This window comes from Poromitra crassiceps, assembly GCF_964638095.1.
Source record: "Poromitra crassiceps genome assembly, chromosome: 2".
NCBI classification, from domain to species: domain Eukaryota; kingdom Metazoa; phylum Chordata; class Actinopteri; order Beryciformes; family Melamphaidae; genus Poromitra; species Poromitra crassiceps.
The window spans coordinates 98,428,953-98,449,970 of NC_139624.1; the positions used below are offsets into that span (position 1 = coordinate 98,428,953).

At 43.5% G+C, this 21,018-nt stretch overlaps 1 protein-coding gene across 1 annotated transcript in view; it reads left to right on the top strand.

Annotated features, from left to right (window-relative positions):
* The first annotated feature begins 4,705 nt into the window (after positions 1-4,705).
* LOC310796256 (F-box/LRR-repeat protein 7-like) overlaps positions 4,706-21,018 on the top strand; it is a 34,565-nt gene continuing 18,252 nt past the window's right edge. Inside the window, exons 1-2 of the mRNA XM_083658413.1 lie at positions 4,706-4,764; positions 10,193-10,282. Of these exons, the coding sequence (XP_083514539.1) occupies positions 4,728-4,764; positions 10,193-10,282 (127 nt within the window). The 5' untranslated portion in view covers positions 4,706-4,727. The remainder of the gene's footprint in view (positions 4,765-10,192; positions 10,283-21,018) is intronic.

Below are 21,018 nucleotides of genomic sequence, written 5' to 3' on the forward strand. Positions count from 1 at the left end.
ATTCAAGTCTGTCATGAATAAATTCAAGGGGAAATAATCAGTAGAGCTCAGTGATCTTAGTTAAGTGATATTTCTAAGAGATTTCTACATGGCTATAATGGTAAGATATAATGAGTCACGACTTCAGAAATAATATCCTCTAGGGCAGTGGTTCTCAAATGGGGGTCCGCGGACCCCCAGGGGTCCGTGGCACTTTGCCAGGGGGTCCGCGAAAAGTTTTCAAGTAAAAAAAAAAAAAAGTGTTTTTTTTTTTTTTTTTTTTTTTTTTTTTAAATAAAATGCTACATGTTACTTATTCCTTCTCAAACTACTTCCTACATGGTGCTAGTCTATCAAAATATCTTGGCTGTCATTGATTGTGTTGCATAGTGGTTTTCTGTACTGTTGACAAATTATGATATTGTAAGTCGCTTTGGATAAAACAAAAGTGTCTGCTAAATGACGTAATGTAAATGTAATGTAATAAAAAAAAAAAAAATTATTTTGCAAAATCTTCATAGTTCAACGAAAATAGTTTATGCTTTAAATCTAAAATGGTTCATGGATTACATTCTAATAACAAACCTATCAAATTAAAAGTCAAGCACGTTACCGTGGAAACAATTAAGCTTAGCCCAAAATCACAAATCAGAATGAGGGGGTCCCCGGTATATTTTCTATCTTGTAAGGGGTCCTTGGCTGAAAAACATTTGAGAACCTCTGCTCTAGGGTAGTGATATTCAACTTGCGGCCCTCGGCCAGATGCGGCCCGCGATAGGGTGCAGAGTGGCCCCCTGACAATTTCCTAATTCACAATGAAAACTAAGGTTAAATAAAATTTGACTGAGCTCCAGCTAAATTGTCAAATATGGCTGTCTGCTCGCCACCCAGGCACTTACAGTATATGTATTAACTATGCAAAAGAATGTCAGACTAAACTCACTCTGCTACAGAAAAATTAATATTAATGTTTATTGACTGGCCCCTTGCCTCCTGTCATTTTGCAAAAGTGTCCCCCAGGCAAAGCAAGTTGAGTATCCATGCTCTAGGGCCACGCCACTTCCGGGAACCCCCATCCTGTGAAAGTAGGGTTCCCAGAGTAAAACCTGGCTATTTCCACAACTGCTTATGGATGAGCATCATCTGCTGCATGCCATCGAGAACCGTTAGTCGGATCGACTTCAAACTCTGGGAGTGTGCCCTATTGTGCAGTGCAGTGCCCTGTTTTCATGCAATTCGGCATAGCGCCACCTACTGGCAACATAACAAATGCTGTTTATCTCAAGAACCGTTCGTCTGATCGACTTCCACTTTGGGGAGTGCGCTTAGGGGGACTGAAGGGAGTGCAGTGCCCTGTTTTTGTGCAATTCGGCATAGCGCCACCTACTGGCAACACAAAAAGTGGTTTATCTTGAGAACCGTTCATCCGATTGACTTCAAACTTGGGGAGTGTGCTCGTGGGAACTTGAAGTAGTGCGCCGCTGAATTTCTTGCAATTTGACATAGTGCCACCTTCTGGCCACACAAAAAGCAGTTTATCTCGAGAAACAGTTGTCCGATTGTGACTTCAAACTTTGGGAGTGCGCTGCTCGGACCCCGATGGAGTGCGGTGCCGCATTTCATGCAATTTGGACTTATTCCAGGACTGTCTGTATGTCTGTCGTTCACGTATCTCGAGAACCGTTTGTCGGATTGACTTCAAACTTGCGCTTAGGGGGACCTGACAGAGTGCAGTGTGTGTGCGGGGGGGAAGCGCCCACGGGGTGGTGCAGGGGGGAACGGGCACTGCACTAGTCTATTCACCTTATGTTCAGACCTTACAGTGGGCCAAATTCTTCCGGGTCCTTTTAACACTTCCGGCGGTCACGGCGCAAAATAAAGTGTTGTTTTTGGAGCGGACAGTTGAAGGGGTAAAATAAAGAACGTAGCCTACTACTTTGAGCCGGTACACAGCAAGCAAGCGAGTATCCACTGTTAGCCAGGTCAGATAACGTTATCGTCGACAATGACGAGCACTTTCTTGTAAAACATACCTGCACTCCAACAAAGAAAGCTTCAGATGGTTTTCTCTCCTCCGAGGCAGCGTGAGCCACTTACGCCTATAAGACCCGCAGACGTTAACGTAATTCCCTGGAATGCGAGACTTAACAAGCCAGTTACATGGCGTTGCATTCTTAGACATTGCGTTTGCTTTTATTTGGTATGTTACATACAATTGGTTAAATTATTAGTTAATTCAGAGTTAGATGATATTGGAGCAGCGCAGCTATTTTTTATTTTATTTTATTATTATTTTTAGCCGGAAGTTTTGATACAGCCACACAACCAGGTCAAATGGGCGTGGCTACATAAGGTGAATACTATAATGACGATAGCATCTGTCTGTCTCTCTCTCTCTCTGTCCTTCGCGTATCTCCAGAACCGTTGGTTGGATCGACTTGAAACTCAGGGGGTGCGCTGATGGCGACCCGACGGGGTGCAGTGACCTGTTTCCGTGCGATTCGGAAGCGAAACACGTTCGATATTAATAGATTTGTGTTCAATCAAGCGTGTGGTCCTTCAAGCCCTGGCTGTTCTGGGCTAAGTGAGAAGTGTCAACACTGCTGTGAGTACAGTCGTTGAGAGAGTGAATGGTGCTGTAAGTAGGGTCATTCAGAGTGATTGGTCGAGAAGGAGGGGGGTAAAGTAAACACTGGAGAGAGGGCAGCATGAAAGCAGCAGAGAATAGTAGGAGAACATGTATTTGTAAGATGAATAAGCAGCATTAATATTAAAGTCTGTCATGAATAAAATCAAGGGGAAATAATCAGTAGAGCTCAGTGATCTTAGTTAAGTGAGATTTCTAAGAGATTTTTACGTGGCTATAATGGTAGGCTATAATGAGTCACGCATTCAGAAATAATATCCTCTAGGGCCACGCCACTTCCGGGAACCCCAATCCTGTGTAAGTAGGGTTCCCAGAGTAAAACCTGGCCATTTCCACCACTGCTTATGGATGAGCATCATCTGCTGCATGCCATCGAGAATGTTGGTCAGATCGACTTCAAACTTTGGGAGTGTGCCCTATTGTGCAGTGCAGTGCCCTGTTCTCGTACAATTCGGCATAGTGCCACCTACTGGCAACATAAAAAATTTGGTTTATCTCAAGAACCATTCGTCCGATCGACTTCAACTTTGGGGAGTGCGCTGTTGGGAACTCGACACAGTGCAGTGCCAAATTTTGTGCAATTCGGCACAGCGACACCTACTGGCCACACAAAAAGTGGTTTATCTTGAGAACCGTTCGTCCGATCAACTTCAAACTTGAGGAATGCGCTGCCATAGGGAGACTCAAGGGAGTGCAGGGAGCTGAATTCCATGCAATTTGGCATAGCGCCACCTACTGGCAACACAAAAAGCGCTTTATCTCCATAGCCATTCATCTGATCGACTTAAAACTTAAAATGTGGGGAGTGCGCTTAGGGGGACTCAACAGAGTGCAGGGAGCTGAATTCCGTGCAATTTGGCACAGTGCCACCTACTGGCAACACAAAAAGTGGTTTATCTTGAGAACTGTTCATCCGATTGACTTCAAACTTGGAGAGTGTGCTCCTCTGAACTCAAAGTAGTGCAGTGATGAATTTCTTGCAATTTGACATAGCGCCACCTGCTGGCAACACAAAAAGCAGTTTATCTCGAGAAACATTTGTCCGATTGACTTCAAACTTGGGGAGTCCGCTGCCGCATTTCATGCAATTTGGACTTATTCCAGGACTGTCTGTATGTCTGTCCTTCGCGTATCTCGAGAACCGTTTGTCGGATCAACTTCAAACTTGCACTTAGGGGGACCTGACAGAGTGCAGTGTGTGTGCGGGAGGGGAAGCGCCCATGGGGTGGTGCATGGGGGAACGGGCACTGCACTAGTTTTAAAAACTGTGATAATTGACACAACTTTAACACGACATGCATAGCCTAGGCTCTCACTCAGAATGCCAAAATATAAGTGATGTGATGTAGCTTATAGTTTTTGAGATATTAACATTTGTTTGGCACAACTGAGTTAACTGCCGCGGGGTTCCGCATGTCTGGGTGCAGTGACGTCACGCTGATTGGTCCTATTGGCTGAGTCTCAGTAAATTTAGTCACACTTGTGATGGCATAAAAAAAATGCAACCTCTTTGTCAAGCTGAGTAGAAGCTATACTGTAGTTTATTATAGGCCTACGCCTTATGGAGATGTTTATAATGTACAAAGTAGGCAGCCTACTACGCCACTCATTTCGTGCCCAACTTCACGGCCTCCCCTGTTTTATTATTTTTTTAATCCACATCTCTCTCCTTGGTCTGCGGGCTCTTTAAATCCAAATCCACTGGCCGACTGCTCTGCGTCCTCCAGAAAGTTGCTTGGCCGCTGTGACTGGCCGCACTCAACCTGATAAACAGCTGCTTACCATTTAGGGCAGTTGAGAAAGTTTTCTCCATAGCCTGCTCCGCTCTGCTCTGGGCTTTTGTGAACAACGCTCAGCCCGCTCGGGATGTTGAGATACGAGTCTACATTGTTGGGAGCTGAAGTCTGGATTCTAGGTTTGCGTAATCTCGAGGCGTTCTCTGTGCGCAACATCTGGATTAACTATTTGGAGTCAGAGTCAGCGGCCCAGCACAAAACTCTGCATGTCTAGCCTCTCTCCTCCTGGAACGACTGTCTGTTACTTTGGAATTTAACTGCTTTTGATAACCCGAGGTTTGCGCATAGATTATGTATTCTTTACAATGGGTGCGAACAATGGAAAACAGTATGGGAGCGAGGGTAAGTGCTGTAATTATCACTAAAACATCTGTTTGCTTTTGTATTCATCTTTTAAAGAAGGGTTTGCATATAAATCCATTTGGATTGACCAGTGGTCTTCGTGTGTAAAATATGCGGCGAGTCCGCTTGGTTTGGACAAAATTGAAAATGGCAACGGCAGTAGGCTATATTACATTTCGTTGGGTCTGATAACGTTACTTCAGTTTTTGCTCTTGGATATTATTAGGAAGCTAGTAGGAAGCTATCGACGCTGCTATCAAATTTCTTTATTATTAGCCAGCCTATGATTCTCACTAAAACTTGAACTTCCTACATATTTTCAGCTGGAGACGCCGTTCCAAAAAAAATATTACAGCTTTCTATGATAAGTGCTGACGCGTTAAACTTTTGTTACTCAACTTTTTATAACGTTACTTTTTATAGATATACTATGCGTCTATAGACAATTTCCCCCAATAGAGTTGAATGCTGTAGAGCGAATAGTGACATCTGGTGGTCAACGGTTCAAGAACTCTTTCTAACAAATTCGTCTTTTCAAGATGAAGCAAAATTTCAGCTCGCCCACACTTTATGCAGGAAGTTGACCTTATTGTCCCAGGCAATTATAGTTTCCTCAGTGTCCGAAAATATATTAAATGTATTGTCAAGGCAACACTATAGTAGGCTAAACATTATTTGACTCGTATAGCCCCTTAATAGCACCTATGTTTTGACCAGTAGCCTAGCAGTTAAATAGAAAAAGTGAAGTTTGGTAAAACACTTTATAGGCTATCTCACACATTTACTAACAATATTTTATTCATAATAGTCAACAAAAATTACCATATTCATTAGCTGGGTTAAAGGACATGACCAGTGTGTCATCATCACCATCAATCATTCTTATCTTGATATGAGCTCATTAGGCTACAGAGATTTTTGTCCAAACTCCTTGACAATTAGTTTGATTTGGTAGCCATCTTGTGCTCATTATTCTCTGCCATATGCTATGTTTAGACTCCTTGAAAACACACAAAACGACTACATTATTAATAAAAGTAGTAATAATAATAATAATAATAAAATAACCTGAGAGGTGTCATTCAGAAACATTGTGGTTCTTCAGCTCCGCCTATTGAGGTCTAACTAAATAAATCATTTCAGTCTCCACATTAGAAATGTTTGTATAAATAAAGCTCCAATCTGCTCTCTTCCAGGCCAACTAGAGAGCAAAGATTGGAACCAAGATATAAAATCTGGACTTGCTCCTTCTGGGCCTGACACATTTTCCGCTTCGGAATTTATATTACAATGGAATTAAGCCAATTTAGAAAAAGTCATTGAAAAAAATAATAGAAAAAAGTTATTTCTCCATTTTCTGCTGAGCAGCTCCAGATGGGCCTTACCCAGACTTCATTCATAGCAACTTGGAACTCATGAATTTGTGACGACTGATCTCGGACCAGTGAGCTCCTTTACGTTCAAGCATTAGGTGGAGAGAAAAAAAGTGCTATGGGGCTTTTTTGGTTTGTTGCTGAACAATAGTCGCCTTGCAAGATCTTGACTGCTGCTAGCACAGCAAAGATAACAGATGATTTATAGTTGGCACTTGGCAAGTTTGCACCTCTTGGCACAGTCTTCATCCTACAGATATAGTGCAGACAGCTCTAAAAGCAAACAGCTCACTCCAAGTCATGCTGTTTGTTGATGTGGCATCACTTCACCATGGCGTTAAGATGTGGATATCAGCTCTAAACTAACTTCCCCGCTTGAAACTCGTAGTTTTTGTGTCCACCAAATAACTAATTTAATCTTCTGGGTTTAGTGTAAAGATTTATATAAGTCAACAACAAATATTGACTGGAGTAGCATATCATACACCGTACAACTTTGCAGGGGGGGGGGGGGGGGGGTGACACCTCAGGTGTGAGTGTGTCTTCTTCATCATATGGGGGGACTTTGGGGGGTTTCAAGGTAGGACAGTAGACTGCAGACCTATGGCTGTGATAAAATACCACAACATGGCTACTGGATATCTCAATACTGGAGGAAGATGCTAACCAATATCTGATGTATCAACTCCTGTCTATAAATAACATGTATTTGGACTGCTGTCCATGCCAATAACCTGAAGTGTTTGCATGCATTCTCAAAATAACATAGTGCATAGTCATCATGTTACAGACATCTTGATGTCTGATACCAGTGTATCAAGAGCAAAATACTGCAGTCCATCTGTCCACATCTGTTTTCAAGTCCCACTCCACAATTAATTACACATTGGTCACAAATATGCAGCAACTCTCCTCCAACACATTATATAAGCATAAGACAGGAAGCAAGATATATAAGCATCAGACAGGAAGCAAGAGCTTTTCTGAAAGTTGTTTTTCCATTAAAGACCGCAAACAATTCTGAGGCCCCTCCCCCAGATCTCCATGTGTCAGACCAAAGGCCCGGAGAGGAATCCTGAAAGCATCAAAACATTTGGTCTCAGCTCAAATATTGATGGAAGACTTTCTCTCAAGTGAACATCTGCAAGCTCCTCGTGCAGCCATGAATATCTGACTCATTTCTGAGGACTGTAGTGGAAGCCGGAGCAGATGTGCTGGCTCAGTGATGTCACCACAACATGTCCTTTATACCATACTCATACCATATGAGCTGCTTTGGTTTTAAATCATTCTGTGTGTGTGTGTGTGTGTGTGTGTGTGTGTGTGTGTGTGTGTGTGTGTGTGTGTGTGTGTGTGTGTGTGTGTGTGTGTGTGTGTCTGTGTCTGTGTCTGTGTGTGTGTGTGTGTGTGTGTGTGTTTTGGGGGTTGAGTGTGCATATCGGCCAGCAAGACAGGGTTAAACTTGAAATGTATCAGTCTTGATCAAGTCTTTGGGGTATTTTTCTCCCAAATTGTACTTGACCAATTCCCCCTTCTGTTGTTGCTCCATCCCTATGCTGATCCTGGGAGAGCCGTAGACTAGCACATGCTTCCTCCGATAAAAGTGCAGTCGCAGCCACTTCTTTTCACCTGACAGTGAGGAGTTTCACTGGCAGGATGTAGTTGGAGGAAAAGGTCATGCTTTAGAACAGGGGTTCCCAACCTTTTTTGTGCCAAGGACCGGTAGATACATGGAAAAAAAAGTCGCGGACCGGTTGTCAATTTGAATGGTTTTAGTTACATATATATTTACTCACCAGGTGGCGACAAAGGGTAAATAACAGCCTTTTGTGTTGTACTGTATGTAGCATACAGTATTTATGTTTTTGTTTTAACTACAAACATAAATAAACGTCAACTTGAAACTATGTTTCAACTACCACACAGCCTATAATATTATAGCCTAGGTTTCTTATTATTTTATTTATTTTTTGGACCGGCTCGCGGCCCGGTACCAAATGCGTTGCGGCCCGGTACCGGTCCACGGCCCGGTGGTTGGGGACCACTGCTTTAGAATATAGCCCGCAACTTACAGGGTAAGTACAGGGTAACACAATCCGACAAAATCTCTACTTACAGGGTAAGTAGCCTACAGGGTACGACATCTGCACTTATAGGGTAAGTACAGGGTACAAGAAGTGAATTTACTGCGCCCCTGTAGTTACACTGTAGTTACTATGTAACTACGAGGCAGCTAACGCTGCTTTAGAATACAACCCATGCCCATGTAGTTACCATGTAGTTACTATGTAACTAGGGGAGATTAACACTGCTTTAGAATACAGCCCGTGCCCCTGTAGTTACCATGTAGTTACAGGTGTTAAGATGAAGATGGTGATGCTTCTTGGTAACGCTTTAGAATACAAAAAAAAACATCTTAACATCTTCATCTTAACATCTGTAACTACATGGTAACTACAGGGGCGCGGGCAGTATTCTAAAGCAGTGTTAATTCCCAGTTACATAATAACTACATGGTAACTACAGGGGCGCGGGCTGTATTCTTACCCTGTAAGTACAGATGTTGTACCCTGTACTTACCCTGTAAGTAAAGATTTTGTTACCCTGTACTGTAGGCCTACTTACCCTGTAAGTACAGATTTTGTAAGTACAGATTTTGTTACCCAAGTTGCTGGCTGTATTCTAAAGCGGTACCGAGGAAAACGCTATTCCCCCCAGGTCCCCTCCGAACAGGCGCTCTGAATGACCGACCAGAGGAGGCGCTAGTGCAGCAACCAGGATTCATACCCCACCGGCTTCCCACCCTCAGACACGACCAATGGTGTTTGTAGGAGCGTCTGACCAGGCCGAGGGTGCCGCTGCTGGGAATTGAACCCGGGTGTCCGCGGTGTCTACTCTACCCAGACGCCCCCTGTCAGTCTCGTAACCTTTAGATTATTTGAACTGTTACCAACTCAAATGTATAGCATTTTCTTGGACACATATTATTATATAAGCTGGCTCAGACTGCTTTCTCCTTCACAAGCTTTCATATTTACTACTGTTTTTGGCAGCTGTCGACTCTGTTTAGATGGCTGCACTTGACGTGCATGTGGGTGTGACTGTTTGACTGTTTGAGAATACCTCTCAGCCTGTCCTGCTGGGTAAAAGGCACATACTTAGTCTCAGGAAAGCCACAAAGCCGCATTTATGATCTGACAGAGGAATGAAGTGCAATAAACAACTGCTCCACAGGCAGCTAGCCTGCAGTCCCCATAGCTATCAAGACGACGTTACTCTAGCAGCAAAGACGCGCACACTGAAAGGACATCTTGTTGAAATCCCGCACTCCTATACAAGGTCACCAGTGTTCGCCTATATCTTTAGTTGTAATACTCTGCCTGCGTAGATATAAAGGACTGAAATGGATTAATGCAAGCACAGCTCAAAGTCAAAGTTGTAAATCAATGTAAAGGCAATAAAAGGCACTTTTGAGTGGTTGTTGCAGGCTGAACGACCGGAGAAGTATGCTGTGGATGACACATCTAACTAATCATATGGAGCGATTACTTGTACCTCACTCCGGTGTTTCCTCATTGGTTCCCCGTGGAAGTGAAGGCTAAAGGGGATTTCTGGAACCTTTTCTTCTTCATCCAAATATCAAGAAGGGACACTTACTCAAACAAACCAGCAGAGACTTTGTGCACGTGCCAAGGCTAACTATTCATCCAAAATCGAGGAACATAAAAGTCATGAAAGGAGAGAGCGATGGGGCTTATTTTTTCTTACACTTCATACCTCCTAACCATACTAAAACATCATCAAAGTGAGCTTCCACCTCTTTCAAGTGTAAATATCTCTGCACACAAAGAAATCTTCAGGAATTAAGAAAGGTTGACATGCATTTCTGAAAAATTGCTTTTCAGATGCTCTACGCCGGTAACTAGACCCTTCAGCATGAAGTGCTGTGCAAATGTTCAATTCAAGCAAAGAAAAACAAAATATGACATATCAATCTCAAGTTTGCTATCCTGTGTCACCCTGGTTTTTGTTTTTTCTTGACATGTGCTCCACAGGTAAAGGGAGCTCAAGCATCTCTTCTGACATAAGTTCGAGTACAGATCACACAACAACGAAAGCTCCAAAGAATGTGGCTACCACCGAAGGTAAGGCATCTGGTGCTCATTAACCAAACTCCCCTCCCTTCTTTCCCTCCTTTTTACTCCCGCCCCCTCCCCTCATCCACTCTCTGTACTGCCTATTTTTGGAGAAACCTGTGTGTTCCTGGGATAACCCGAAATCGAAAACAAACTCACAAGCTCCCAATCAGACCCGAGAAACCAAAGGCATTTCTCCTGGCTTCTCATGGTGGAAGAATGCTTATCTAAACTGTGGTAATATCGTAAGTGTTGCCAGCGAGGGAGGTATGTGTGTGAAGAGAGAGGAGAGAGGGGGAGAGTGAGAGAGGGAGCTTGAGTCAAAACTTCACCTTCCAGTTAGACATTGTTGTTCCTGGTCTCCACCGCCCTGCCCAGGCAATCCTCCAACCTGGCAGCCTCCCTACAGGCAACTGCTTGTCTTTGTGAGGCGCGTATGTGTTGCGAATGTAAACTTGATCCGGTAATAGTTCAAAAATACTTTGCGGTTGACAGATGCCTTTTGAAGCCTCTTGTCAACAGCTGTCTTGAATGAGGATCTCTGGTATATTTTTTAACAGCGTGTCAATCAAAGGAGCGTATTTCTCGACAGAACAAAACAAACCATAAAGAATCGTGTTTTCTTGAGTTGGTGCTATGCTTCGTACAACTCTTCAAGGCCTGATCAGCTTTCATAGTCATAGCTCAGAAAGGACTGTAATGCCAGGTGATATATCATCAGTGCAGCCTCTTGGCCAGGTCTCCCCCTGCAGGTGATATATCATCAGTGCAGCCTCTTGGCCAGGTCTTCCCCTGCAGGTGATATATCATCAGTGCAGCCTCTTGGCCAGGTCTCCCCCTGCAGGTGATATATCATCATGCAGCCTCTTGGCCAGGTCTCCCCCTGCAGGTGATATATCATCAGTGCAACCTCTTGGCCAGGTCTCTCCCTGTAAAAGAGACATTGCTTCTCAATGGGACTTCCTGGTAAAATAAATAAATAAAAGAACCCCAGGGTCTTGCAAAACCCTTATATCTCTCGGTAAACTTCTCAGCAGAACATAGCTGATTTTGTCATCAGATCTTCAACGGCTTGGCTTTGAAAATTGCAGTAGGACAGGTAAGACATGACAATATACAACTTATCTCACATTTCTATCACTTTTAAGTTTTACAAGAGCAGTCGAATGTGCAGCTAATCCCAGTTAGCATGCTCAGATTTTAGATTTGTTTAAAAATCCAATTAAATTGGTACAGAAAACATTAATATAAGTTGTTTACCAATGGTGGAACACTTAAAGGGCCATTGAGTAATATATGACTTTTATCAACTTCTATCAGCAACCAGGTGGTTCAGTGGTTAGTGCTGCTGCCTCACAGCAAGAAGGTCCCGGGTTCAAACCCCAGTCCCTTTCTGTGTGGAGTTTGCATGTTCTCCCTGTGTTAGTGTGGGTTTCCTCACACCATCAAAGACATGTATGTTTGGAGTTAATACTCCTAACATCCTAATAACATCTAAGCTTGTGGTCCCCAGGAAGAATAGCTGCTGCAATGCTGTAGCTAATGGTGATCCTAATAAAACTTAAACTTAAACCAAGCAATTGCAACAACAACAACAACAACAACAACAACAACAACAACAACAACAACAACAACAACAACAACAACAACAACAACAACAACAACAACAACAACAACAACAACAACAACAACAACAACAACAACAACAGCAGCTGTTTGGTACAGTTTACGGTGGCCTGTAATTAACATAATAACAACATAATAGTCACATTTTCACAACGGAGACAAATAAGGCAGCTAATCAGAGCAGAGATTCAACAGAAATGTCTAGTGAAGAGGGTAATAATACAAATATATACTATATATACACACACAGGCCTCTCATGCATAGTAACACCAATCTTAAATACATCACAAAATATATACAATACAATACAATACAATACAATACAATACATACAAAAGGCTGTAATAATAATGTTGCTTTGTCATTAGCTTTTTTTGGCTTGAGAAATGACAACCCTATCAACAACCTACAAATATATTATGGTGATTTTGTGATGGGATGGGACATAGAAATCTGTACTTATTGCACCTTTAAAGCAGTGGTTCTCAAACGTTTTCATATAAAAAAAAAACCTAAACTGACACAAATTAGACCACGGACTCACATTTGATCAAATGTTGTCCCAGGGTCCCCCATGTGATACGATTGTTACCTTTAGATATTTTATTACAGAAAGTGTATGAAACCCATGACCAAAATAGTCATACATTCTGTCAATATGTTACGTATGGATGGCATTATAGTGAAAATAAATTGTTCCTCTTTTTGCTGGGGACCCCTGGAACCCCTCCAATGACCTCTAGGTGTCCCCGGACCCCACTTTGAGAACCACTGCTTTAAAGCATATAATAAACTTAGAATATAGTGAAGTAGCTTCTCTGTCTTCCACTGAGATTACCAGCAAAAGCTGAGATGGATATCTTGCCAGCTGGCACTCGTTTTTAGTATTAAAAAAAGAACGCAGCATGCTGCATTCAGTTCTGCACTTATTCAACTATAGTGCACAGCGTTTCCACTCAAGGTTTTCATCAGGTATCTACACAGGTAGAAAAGAGTTGTCCATTTGTAGTCAATCACCCATCATCACTTCCTGACTCAGAAAGTTCTTCCATTGATTTGATACAATACAAACAGATTACAGTTGACACCATACAATCCCAGAATATATATCAACATTATCCAGTGTGGTGGAGAAATCACAATACAGTGTAAACAAATATCAAATGTCTTTTTGAGAGACACAGAACCCTCTCGCCGCTCAGAAAGTTATGAAATTCAGACACACATATCTATCTATATATACACACACACACACACACACACACACACACACACACACACACACACACACACACACACACACACACACACACACACACACACACACACACACACACGCCTCTCATGCATAGTCATCACCGATCTTACATTTGCTTTGAGCTTGATGAATGAGGTATTCCTGTGGTTTACAGCTGACCGCAAGAAAACAAATAGCAGCCATAGCCTGTAGTTGTAGCTGCCAGTCAGCTGGAGATTTCAAGGTGTTGCTTTAGAGAGAACAGAATGGAGCAGAGAGAAGAATGCGTCAGGCAAATTCCTCATATAACATCAGAAGCAATTGTGGTTTCATGCAAAATGTGCGTGAATTAGTATGTTTGCTTTTCCATATGAAGAAGCAGCCGCATGCTGCCACTGGATCAACATCTGCCAAACCCCCGTCTCCACATTTAGTCAGGTTAACTCACTGATGAACAATCCAATTAGCTGTTAGCTGCTGGTCAGTTGAGCTCAGAGTGTGCTTCTTCCAGACAAGGGAGGTTATTGTTTCTCGCGCGGCTCAGTTGAACTGGCGGAAATTAAATGCTGACTCACCGGGACTTCGCCATCGAAAGAGCTGCTGGAACTCGGAGCGGGGGATTATGAGAAATTGATAATTGTCCTGTCTGCCTGGAGGACAACCTGTGTGGATAGATATAGAGTACAGGACTAGTAGACCAGTGGCTACCCTACCATAATTTCCCTCCTGTGTTATGACCGAAATGGTTTTTTTCTTCTTCTCCCTGCTAAGTGGGGGTAATTACATGGTCTGGAACCGCCACAGCCACAGTCAAATCCCCCCTCCTTAAACAGGCACACACACACACATGGATGCACGCACACGCACACAAACACAGATACACACACAGACTGACAGATCATACACTCTGTGCCCACCCAGTCCTGTGGTCCACTAAACTAATCAGGAAGCAGTCTGGTCTGTATCCCCCCACCACACATGGGCAGTATTCAGATTAGGACAGAGGGCTAGCACAATGTTCTGCTCTTCATACTGGAGTATTGTCTTTCTGCTAGAATGAATATTGATGGTCTGGGAGAGTGAATTTGACAAAGTAAGTGTTTTGTAGGAATATGTCTTGTTGCATCAGTATCAATGTATATAGTTAAGACTCATTTGCATCAGTATACAGATGGACAAAAGTAGATCATTGCCCCTCTTCGCTGGCCTGACATGTTCCCCCCCCCCCCCACACCATCAAAACGAGAAAAGATATTCTTATTGGTCCTCATCGCAAAGTTTGAAAACAAGAAAGAGCCGGGGCCGTCATCTGCCATGCTTTCTCAATGTGTCTCTGTTATCATGTATTTATTGTGCAGAAGGGCCTGTGGTGGCCTGACCCAGTTCAGATGATTATTAGCTGCAGACTATAACGCTCAGGACTGTACAGTCAATGGTTCCTGTGGGGACAGAGCTGAGCGTGTCGCAGCAGGGGTTAAACTATGACCCCGCAGTGTCTGGGCCTCCGGGCTTTGCTTTGGCACACCCACACTCAGGGGTACCTCAGGAATGTGCCTCAGACATGGCAAGAGCAGAAGTAACAACAGCCTTCGATGCGTGCCGCCTCTATTTTGTAACCTTTGATCCGGCTGTATCAGCTGGCGTTGGTGTCAAGCTTCGGCCTGCGATGTAACGCAGACTCACAGGGACGTTGATCATGTCAGAGCAGCCACGCTACGGGGTTAAACTCCTTCGGTCATTTGTCACGGCACCAGGAAGGTAGCTGAGAAACAGGCAGTGCTGGGAACAATGCACACGCCTATTTCCTTTCTGTCTGCCAATGAAAGAAGCAAGATAAGAGTGAAGGGGGGATACTTACTCTCTGTCTGCACACCAGAAAACACTGTCAAGAGGATGAGATTACCGCGTCAACATGTCACTATGCAAATTCCAATTAGGTTGAAGGTTAGGCTATAAATCATATGGATCCTAAATATCTGCAGATCTCTGTTCATTTTATGCTTAGAATCAAATACAGTCTATAAGCCCGATGAATCTAATTAGCATTATGTTTTGATTAGCTGGAGCTGCTTTACTAATGAGGGCTATAGAATCACAGACTCAAATCTATTCACCTTATGTAGAAGAGACCAACTGGCTTCAGAGACTAACAGGAAGTGTAAACACAATTGGAAGTTCCGATTGTATTTACACTTCCTGTGACTCATAAACCTAGTCTGACTCATAATGTGAGTCAGACTAGGTTTGACCAGGTGAGTCAGACTAGTTTGAGCAGGTAAAACAGACGGCGTTTTGAACAGGAAGTCATGATACAATGGGTCAAGTGGGCGGGGCTGCATAAGGTCAATAGTAATAATAAATACCCTGCCGTAGGGCTGGGCGATATGGATGAAATGTATTTTTAGGCTGAATGGTGCAAAGCTCGGTATGAAGTGGGCTAAATGTTCAGTTGTAAGCATTTATTAATACACAGGACAAGCTGTTACTATCCCTTGTGCCAAAATGCGAGGTAAAACACATTTAGAAGCCCAATCCAGATGGAAAACTAACAAACAACAAACAAGCTAACAGCAAGCTAACGAACATACAAATCACCAGTTACCTACCCTAGCCAGCAACAGCAGTATGAAGCATGTCATTGGGGTTTTCGAGTGGGCACCTTCCTTCACCAATGTTTAGTCAAAGCCACATGTGAGATGTTGTAAGCACTTTAATTAAAACTATATGGCCAAAACGAACAAATTCAAAAACTGTATCACAATATTTTTGACCAAATACCTCTATAGATATTGCAACAATATTGTACTTTCACAAAGTATTTACACAAGATTTTTTTATAAATACCGTAAATTTCGGACTATAAGCCGCGGCTTTTCCCCCGTTTTTTGGCCCTGCGGCTTATATAACGGTGCGGCTTATCTATGGATTTTATCAGCTAACGGCCGCTCGGGGACCTCCAAAATCTATGGATGTTGGTATGAGGCAGAACGAGAGCAAGACAGACATTACGAGAGCGAGACCCTGATTGGATGATGTTGCAAAAAATGTGCCTCGCGACCTGATTGGAGCACTGTGCCACTACGCTCTCTCAGCCACTACAGTAAAACACCCTCCCTCCTCCCTCGCTCCGGGGGGAAAATGGCAGCGATTGAGCCTGAAAGACAGTCTGAATGAAATTGAATGTAACATTCCCAATTCTATGTATTACATTCTAAAAAACTAACGGCAACATTTTGGAAGGCTAAGCCACACAACTAGCTCGTTGTAATCTAACATCATGCTTCAAAAGATGGAGAACTGGCTGTGTTACGACGATGGCGGCGAGAAGAAGAAGGAAAGAAGGAAATCGAGCAGCAGCACGTAACCTTGGCATCAGGGTGTTGACACAGAGAGCAGACGGCCGAGGTGTGTCCACCGTTCAGATCCGACTGAAGGCTCAAGTTTGCCAGTGGATCCTGACAGCGTGGAGGAGTGTCAAAACATCCACGATAACCAACGGGTTCCGAAAGGCTGGACTGCTGCGTGATGAAGAGGAGGACGCCGCCACAGCTGAGGGCCTTCCGAGGCTGTTCGATTCCGACAGTGACGAAGAGGAGTTCGTTGGTTTTGAGAGCGACAACGAAGGAGAGAGGAGAGTGGCTGACGAAGCCACCCTGAGCCTGTTCGTTTCCGACACTGAAGATGAGGACTTTGGTGGTTTTAGTACGCAGGAAGAAGACGAAGATGAGGATTAATGACTTGACTTTTCTGGTTACAGCCGTGTACTGCACCTTAGCCTAAAAGATGAAGACGAGGATTAATGACTTTTCTGGTAGGCTGATTACCGTATATTTTAAGCAGCCGTGTTACTGCAACTTTAGGCTTACGCGCTTACTGTCGTGTTACAGGCACTTTATTTTGCACTTTAAAAAAAACACATTTAATTTAGCCATTGATATTGCCTCGTCAAGCGCTGTAAGCTTTGTTTTTTGTTATGGTACTACTGTAGGCTATAATGTAGATCAGTGGTTTTCAACCTTTTTCATGCCAAGGACCCCTAAATTTACACAGCACAGTACATGTTCTGTAGCTACTATTGCACTAAATGGTAACACTTGAATACGTTATGCAAATATGCAACTTGTTTTGTTGAAATGTTAATAAATGGGAGCTTCCCCAAACAGCCATCTCTTTCCCGACAATCCCCTATGTGCACGAACCCTTACATATGGTAATTAAACATCAAAACAGCGGCTTATAGTCCGGTGCGGCTTATATATGTAACAAACAGGCAATTTTGCTGCTGCGGCTTATACTCAGGTGCGCCTTATAGTGCGGAAATTACGGTAATTATCAGTAATGTGGATATAATGATTAAGTGGGTAAAGGCAAATAATAGAACGATATCGATGTCTCAAGATTCAAGATTTTTATTGTCACTCCATGGTACAAGTATCACGTGTGAAATTCTTGTGCTGTGGACTCCGTTTACGACATAGTACAAATAGGCAACAAGCAATGAGCAATAGGCAATAAGAATTAGGCATCAATAAGCAATACTAAGCAGCAATAGGCAATAAGGCAGAATAGCGATAAGACAAGTCAGTGGCTTATTCATTGCACATAGGTGCACATGTCATGTGCATACGTTAGACGTGTTCAGACATTTTAAATTCGACGTATTTGACATGCAGGTGCAAATAGCATGTACCTTATTAAACATACAATTAACATTAGGCATTGTGCATACGTTAGACGTGTTCAGACATTTTAAATTCAACGTATTTGACATACAGGTGCAAATAGCATGTACCTTATTAAACATACAATTAAACATTAGGCATACATAATGGTAGCAGCTGCAGTACGGTACGGTACGACTACTACACTATTTGTGTATGTTAAGGAGTCTCGTGGCCTGCGGGAAGAAATTATATCACAATATTGATATAATCTCAATATATAGCCCTCTTAACATTGATCAGCTCCAGGTAAGAGTATTCCCACATGACTATTCTGAGGGCAGAGTGGGGGTCATCTGTGCAGTCTAAACAGCTTCACAGAGAAAGCTCCTGTCTCCATGATGTTCATATTTTTGCCCTCGCAAAGGGCAACAAATCCCCCACACTTCATCTGTAAACTAACCTCACACTCCAATGACCCATTTAGTTGTTTACTCAGCTAGATAGATCGTATTTCCTTGTTGATTTTTCCTATGCCAATTATGAAAGAGCCTGCAATGAGGTGTTTGTGTCTGTCAACGTCATGGCATGCACTGCAGTGAAAATATGTATAAAGTGGCTGTCCTCCACTCAAAAAAAAAGTATCACTCATCTCTAGTAATTATCGCAGTATATCTTCTAAGCCGAACAATAATATGGACACTGGGCAAACTTCAAGCAAGTGTGTGACAAATGTGTCTGTCCAGAGCGTTGGAGAAACTTTGTGCCACATTTGTTCTGCGGGCGGCTCGACAGCTGTGTTGAAAGGTGCTCAAACAGGCTGCAGAGAAGTTTGTTTGGTTTGAAGAGGAAGCCCCACTGTTTCTGCTGGGAAATACTTGGCAGGTGATAGGCTGCCAGTCTTATACATTCCAAATCCTATACAGTTGATTGCTCATGGAAGATTAGAAGCAGCAGTGTTTGAGATTTCTTTCATTTCACGTGCAGAAGTTAAGAGCTTCAACAAGTTCTGTACTTGCAAACTGCGGGCACGACCGCTGGAGGACAAACAGTTTTGAGCATTTCAAACTAGGACACAAAGCAACATGCAGCAGTTATTTTAAGACCTTTTCAACAAGCCATATCTACAGCACCGGTAAACAGAACTACCACTTGTTAACTTCTCTTGCAACCTAAATCTCTTTGGATGTTTTCTATTTGAAGAGAAGAGAGGAAACGAATATGTCAATGCTGTTCCTCCATATTTTCTCCATCAGCTGTCCTGAGCTGGCTCCTCCCCCTGCCTTCTCTCTTAGTTGGAGTGAAAATGCAGAGAAAAGTGCAGCGAGAGAGAAGAGAAAACAAGTGAAAGCTGTTACTGAAGGAGGCGGGGAAGCAGTGCTCCATCTCATAACTCTTCTCTGATTACAGCTTTAGTCTTCTTCTTCTCTGTCTCAGGGAGGAAACCCACTCCCTCTTGTTTTCAATGTGTTTGCCATTTTAGTTTCTTCAACTGAGCCCCGTTTTTCAGTGCTGTTGCCGGAGCATGCTGGACGGGAGTTGGGAAAGACGCCACTTGGCCAAAACATAATGCTTGCTGCCTTCTAAGATGTTGGCTCACGAGTGATGTTTTGACTGTTAGACACCCGGGGCTGTCTGTTAGACACCCGGGTCTGTCTTTTAGACACCCGGGTCTGTCTGTTAGACACCCGGGTCTGTCTTTTAGACACCCGGGGCTGTCTGTTAGACACCCGGGTCTGTCTTTTAGACACCCGGGTCTGTCTGTTAGACACCCGGGTCTGTCTTTTAGACACCCGGGTCTGTCTGTTAGACACCCGGGTCTGTCTGTTAGACACGCGGGTCTGTCTGTTAGACACCCGGGTCTGTCTTTTAGACACCCGGGTCTGTCTTTTAGACACCCGGGTCTGTCTGTTAGACACCCGGGTCTGTCTGTTAGACACCCGGGTCTGTCTGTTAGCCACCCGAGTCTGTCTTTTAGACACCCGGGTCTGTCTGTTAGACACCCGGGTCTGTCTGTTAGACACCCGGGTCTGTCTTTTAGACACCCGGGTCTGTCTGTTAGACACCCGGGTCTGTCTTTTAGACACCCGGGTCTGTCTTTTAGACACCCGGGTCTGTCTGTTAGACACCCGGGTCTGTCTTTTAGACACCCGGGTCTGTCTGTTAGACACCCGGGTCTGTCTGTTAGACACCCGGGTCTGTCTTTTAGACACCCGGGTCTGTCTGTTAGACACCCGGGTCTGTCTGTTAGACACCTGGGTCATTAGACACCTGGCTCTGTTAGACACCTGGGTCTGTGGGCTTTTATGTGGCATTATGAGCGCAGTTGTGGACCAGCCGAACTGACACATTGGACTTATGTAAGAGGGAATGTGTCAGATGTAGATGAAAATAAAATGATGGCTCTCTCTACACTACTCTTCAAGGGGTCTTGTTGGTCCCCGGGCACTTCATTGCCAGCGCTCCTGGCCTGAACCATGGAGGAGGATGAGCCAGGATGGGTCAAACACGGAGGACACATTTCATGGCACCTCCAAAGCATGTGTGTGTACTGGTCGCTGTGCACGGTCCACGGTGTTTGTGACAAATAAAGACGGGATTTAGTTTAGGGGTCCTTGACATGAAAAAGTTTGTGAACCACTGTTGTAGAACCATCACTATTTGAAGAACCACCTCCTGGCCGACCTTCCCTGTAGTACCTGGTCCTTCCATTAGAGCAGAGGTCTTCAAAGTGGGAGGTGGGCCTCCCCAGGGTTGCTCCAAGCAGTTTCAGGGCAGGCTCAGTGAACGGAAGTGAAAAAATATTATTATATTATATATTAGTTTATTACATTAGTTATCAGAAGATCACATAGAATAGCCTAAATGTGTGTGATTTGGTTAAAGAGATATGTCAAGGATACAGTCGTTTTGGAGAATTTGACTGTTTTTCGAGGCGGGCGGCCTTTCCAAGCTTTGTCTGGGAGGAAGCCCACAGTCTCGGACTTTGAAAATCCCTGCAGTAGAGCGAAATGGTTATTCAGTAGTAGTTTGATTTGAATAATGCCTATAACTCCAATGGAACAAATAAACATTTACTTTCACCTTTTGGCGGTCTAAACATCAGCCTTTGGAACAAGTTTACCATTGATGACCCAGGTTTAAACTTTGCTTGAACTTGCACTATTGTGTCTCAATGAAAATAAATGTGCACGACAAATCAGGAGCCTGTATGCTTCTT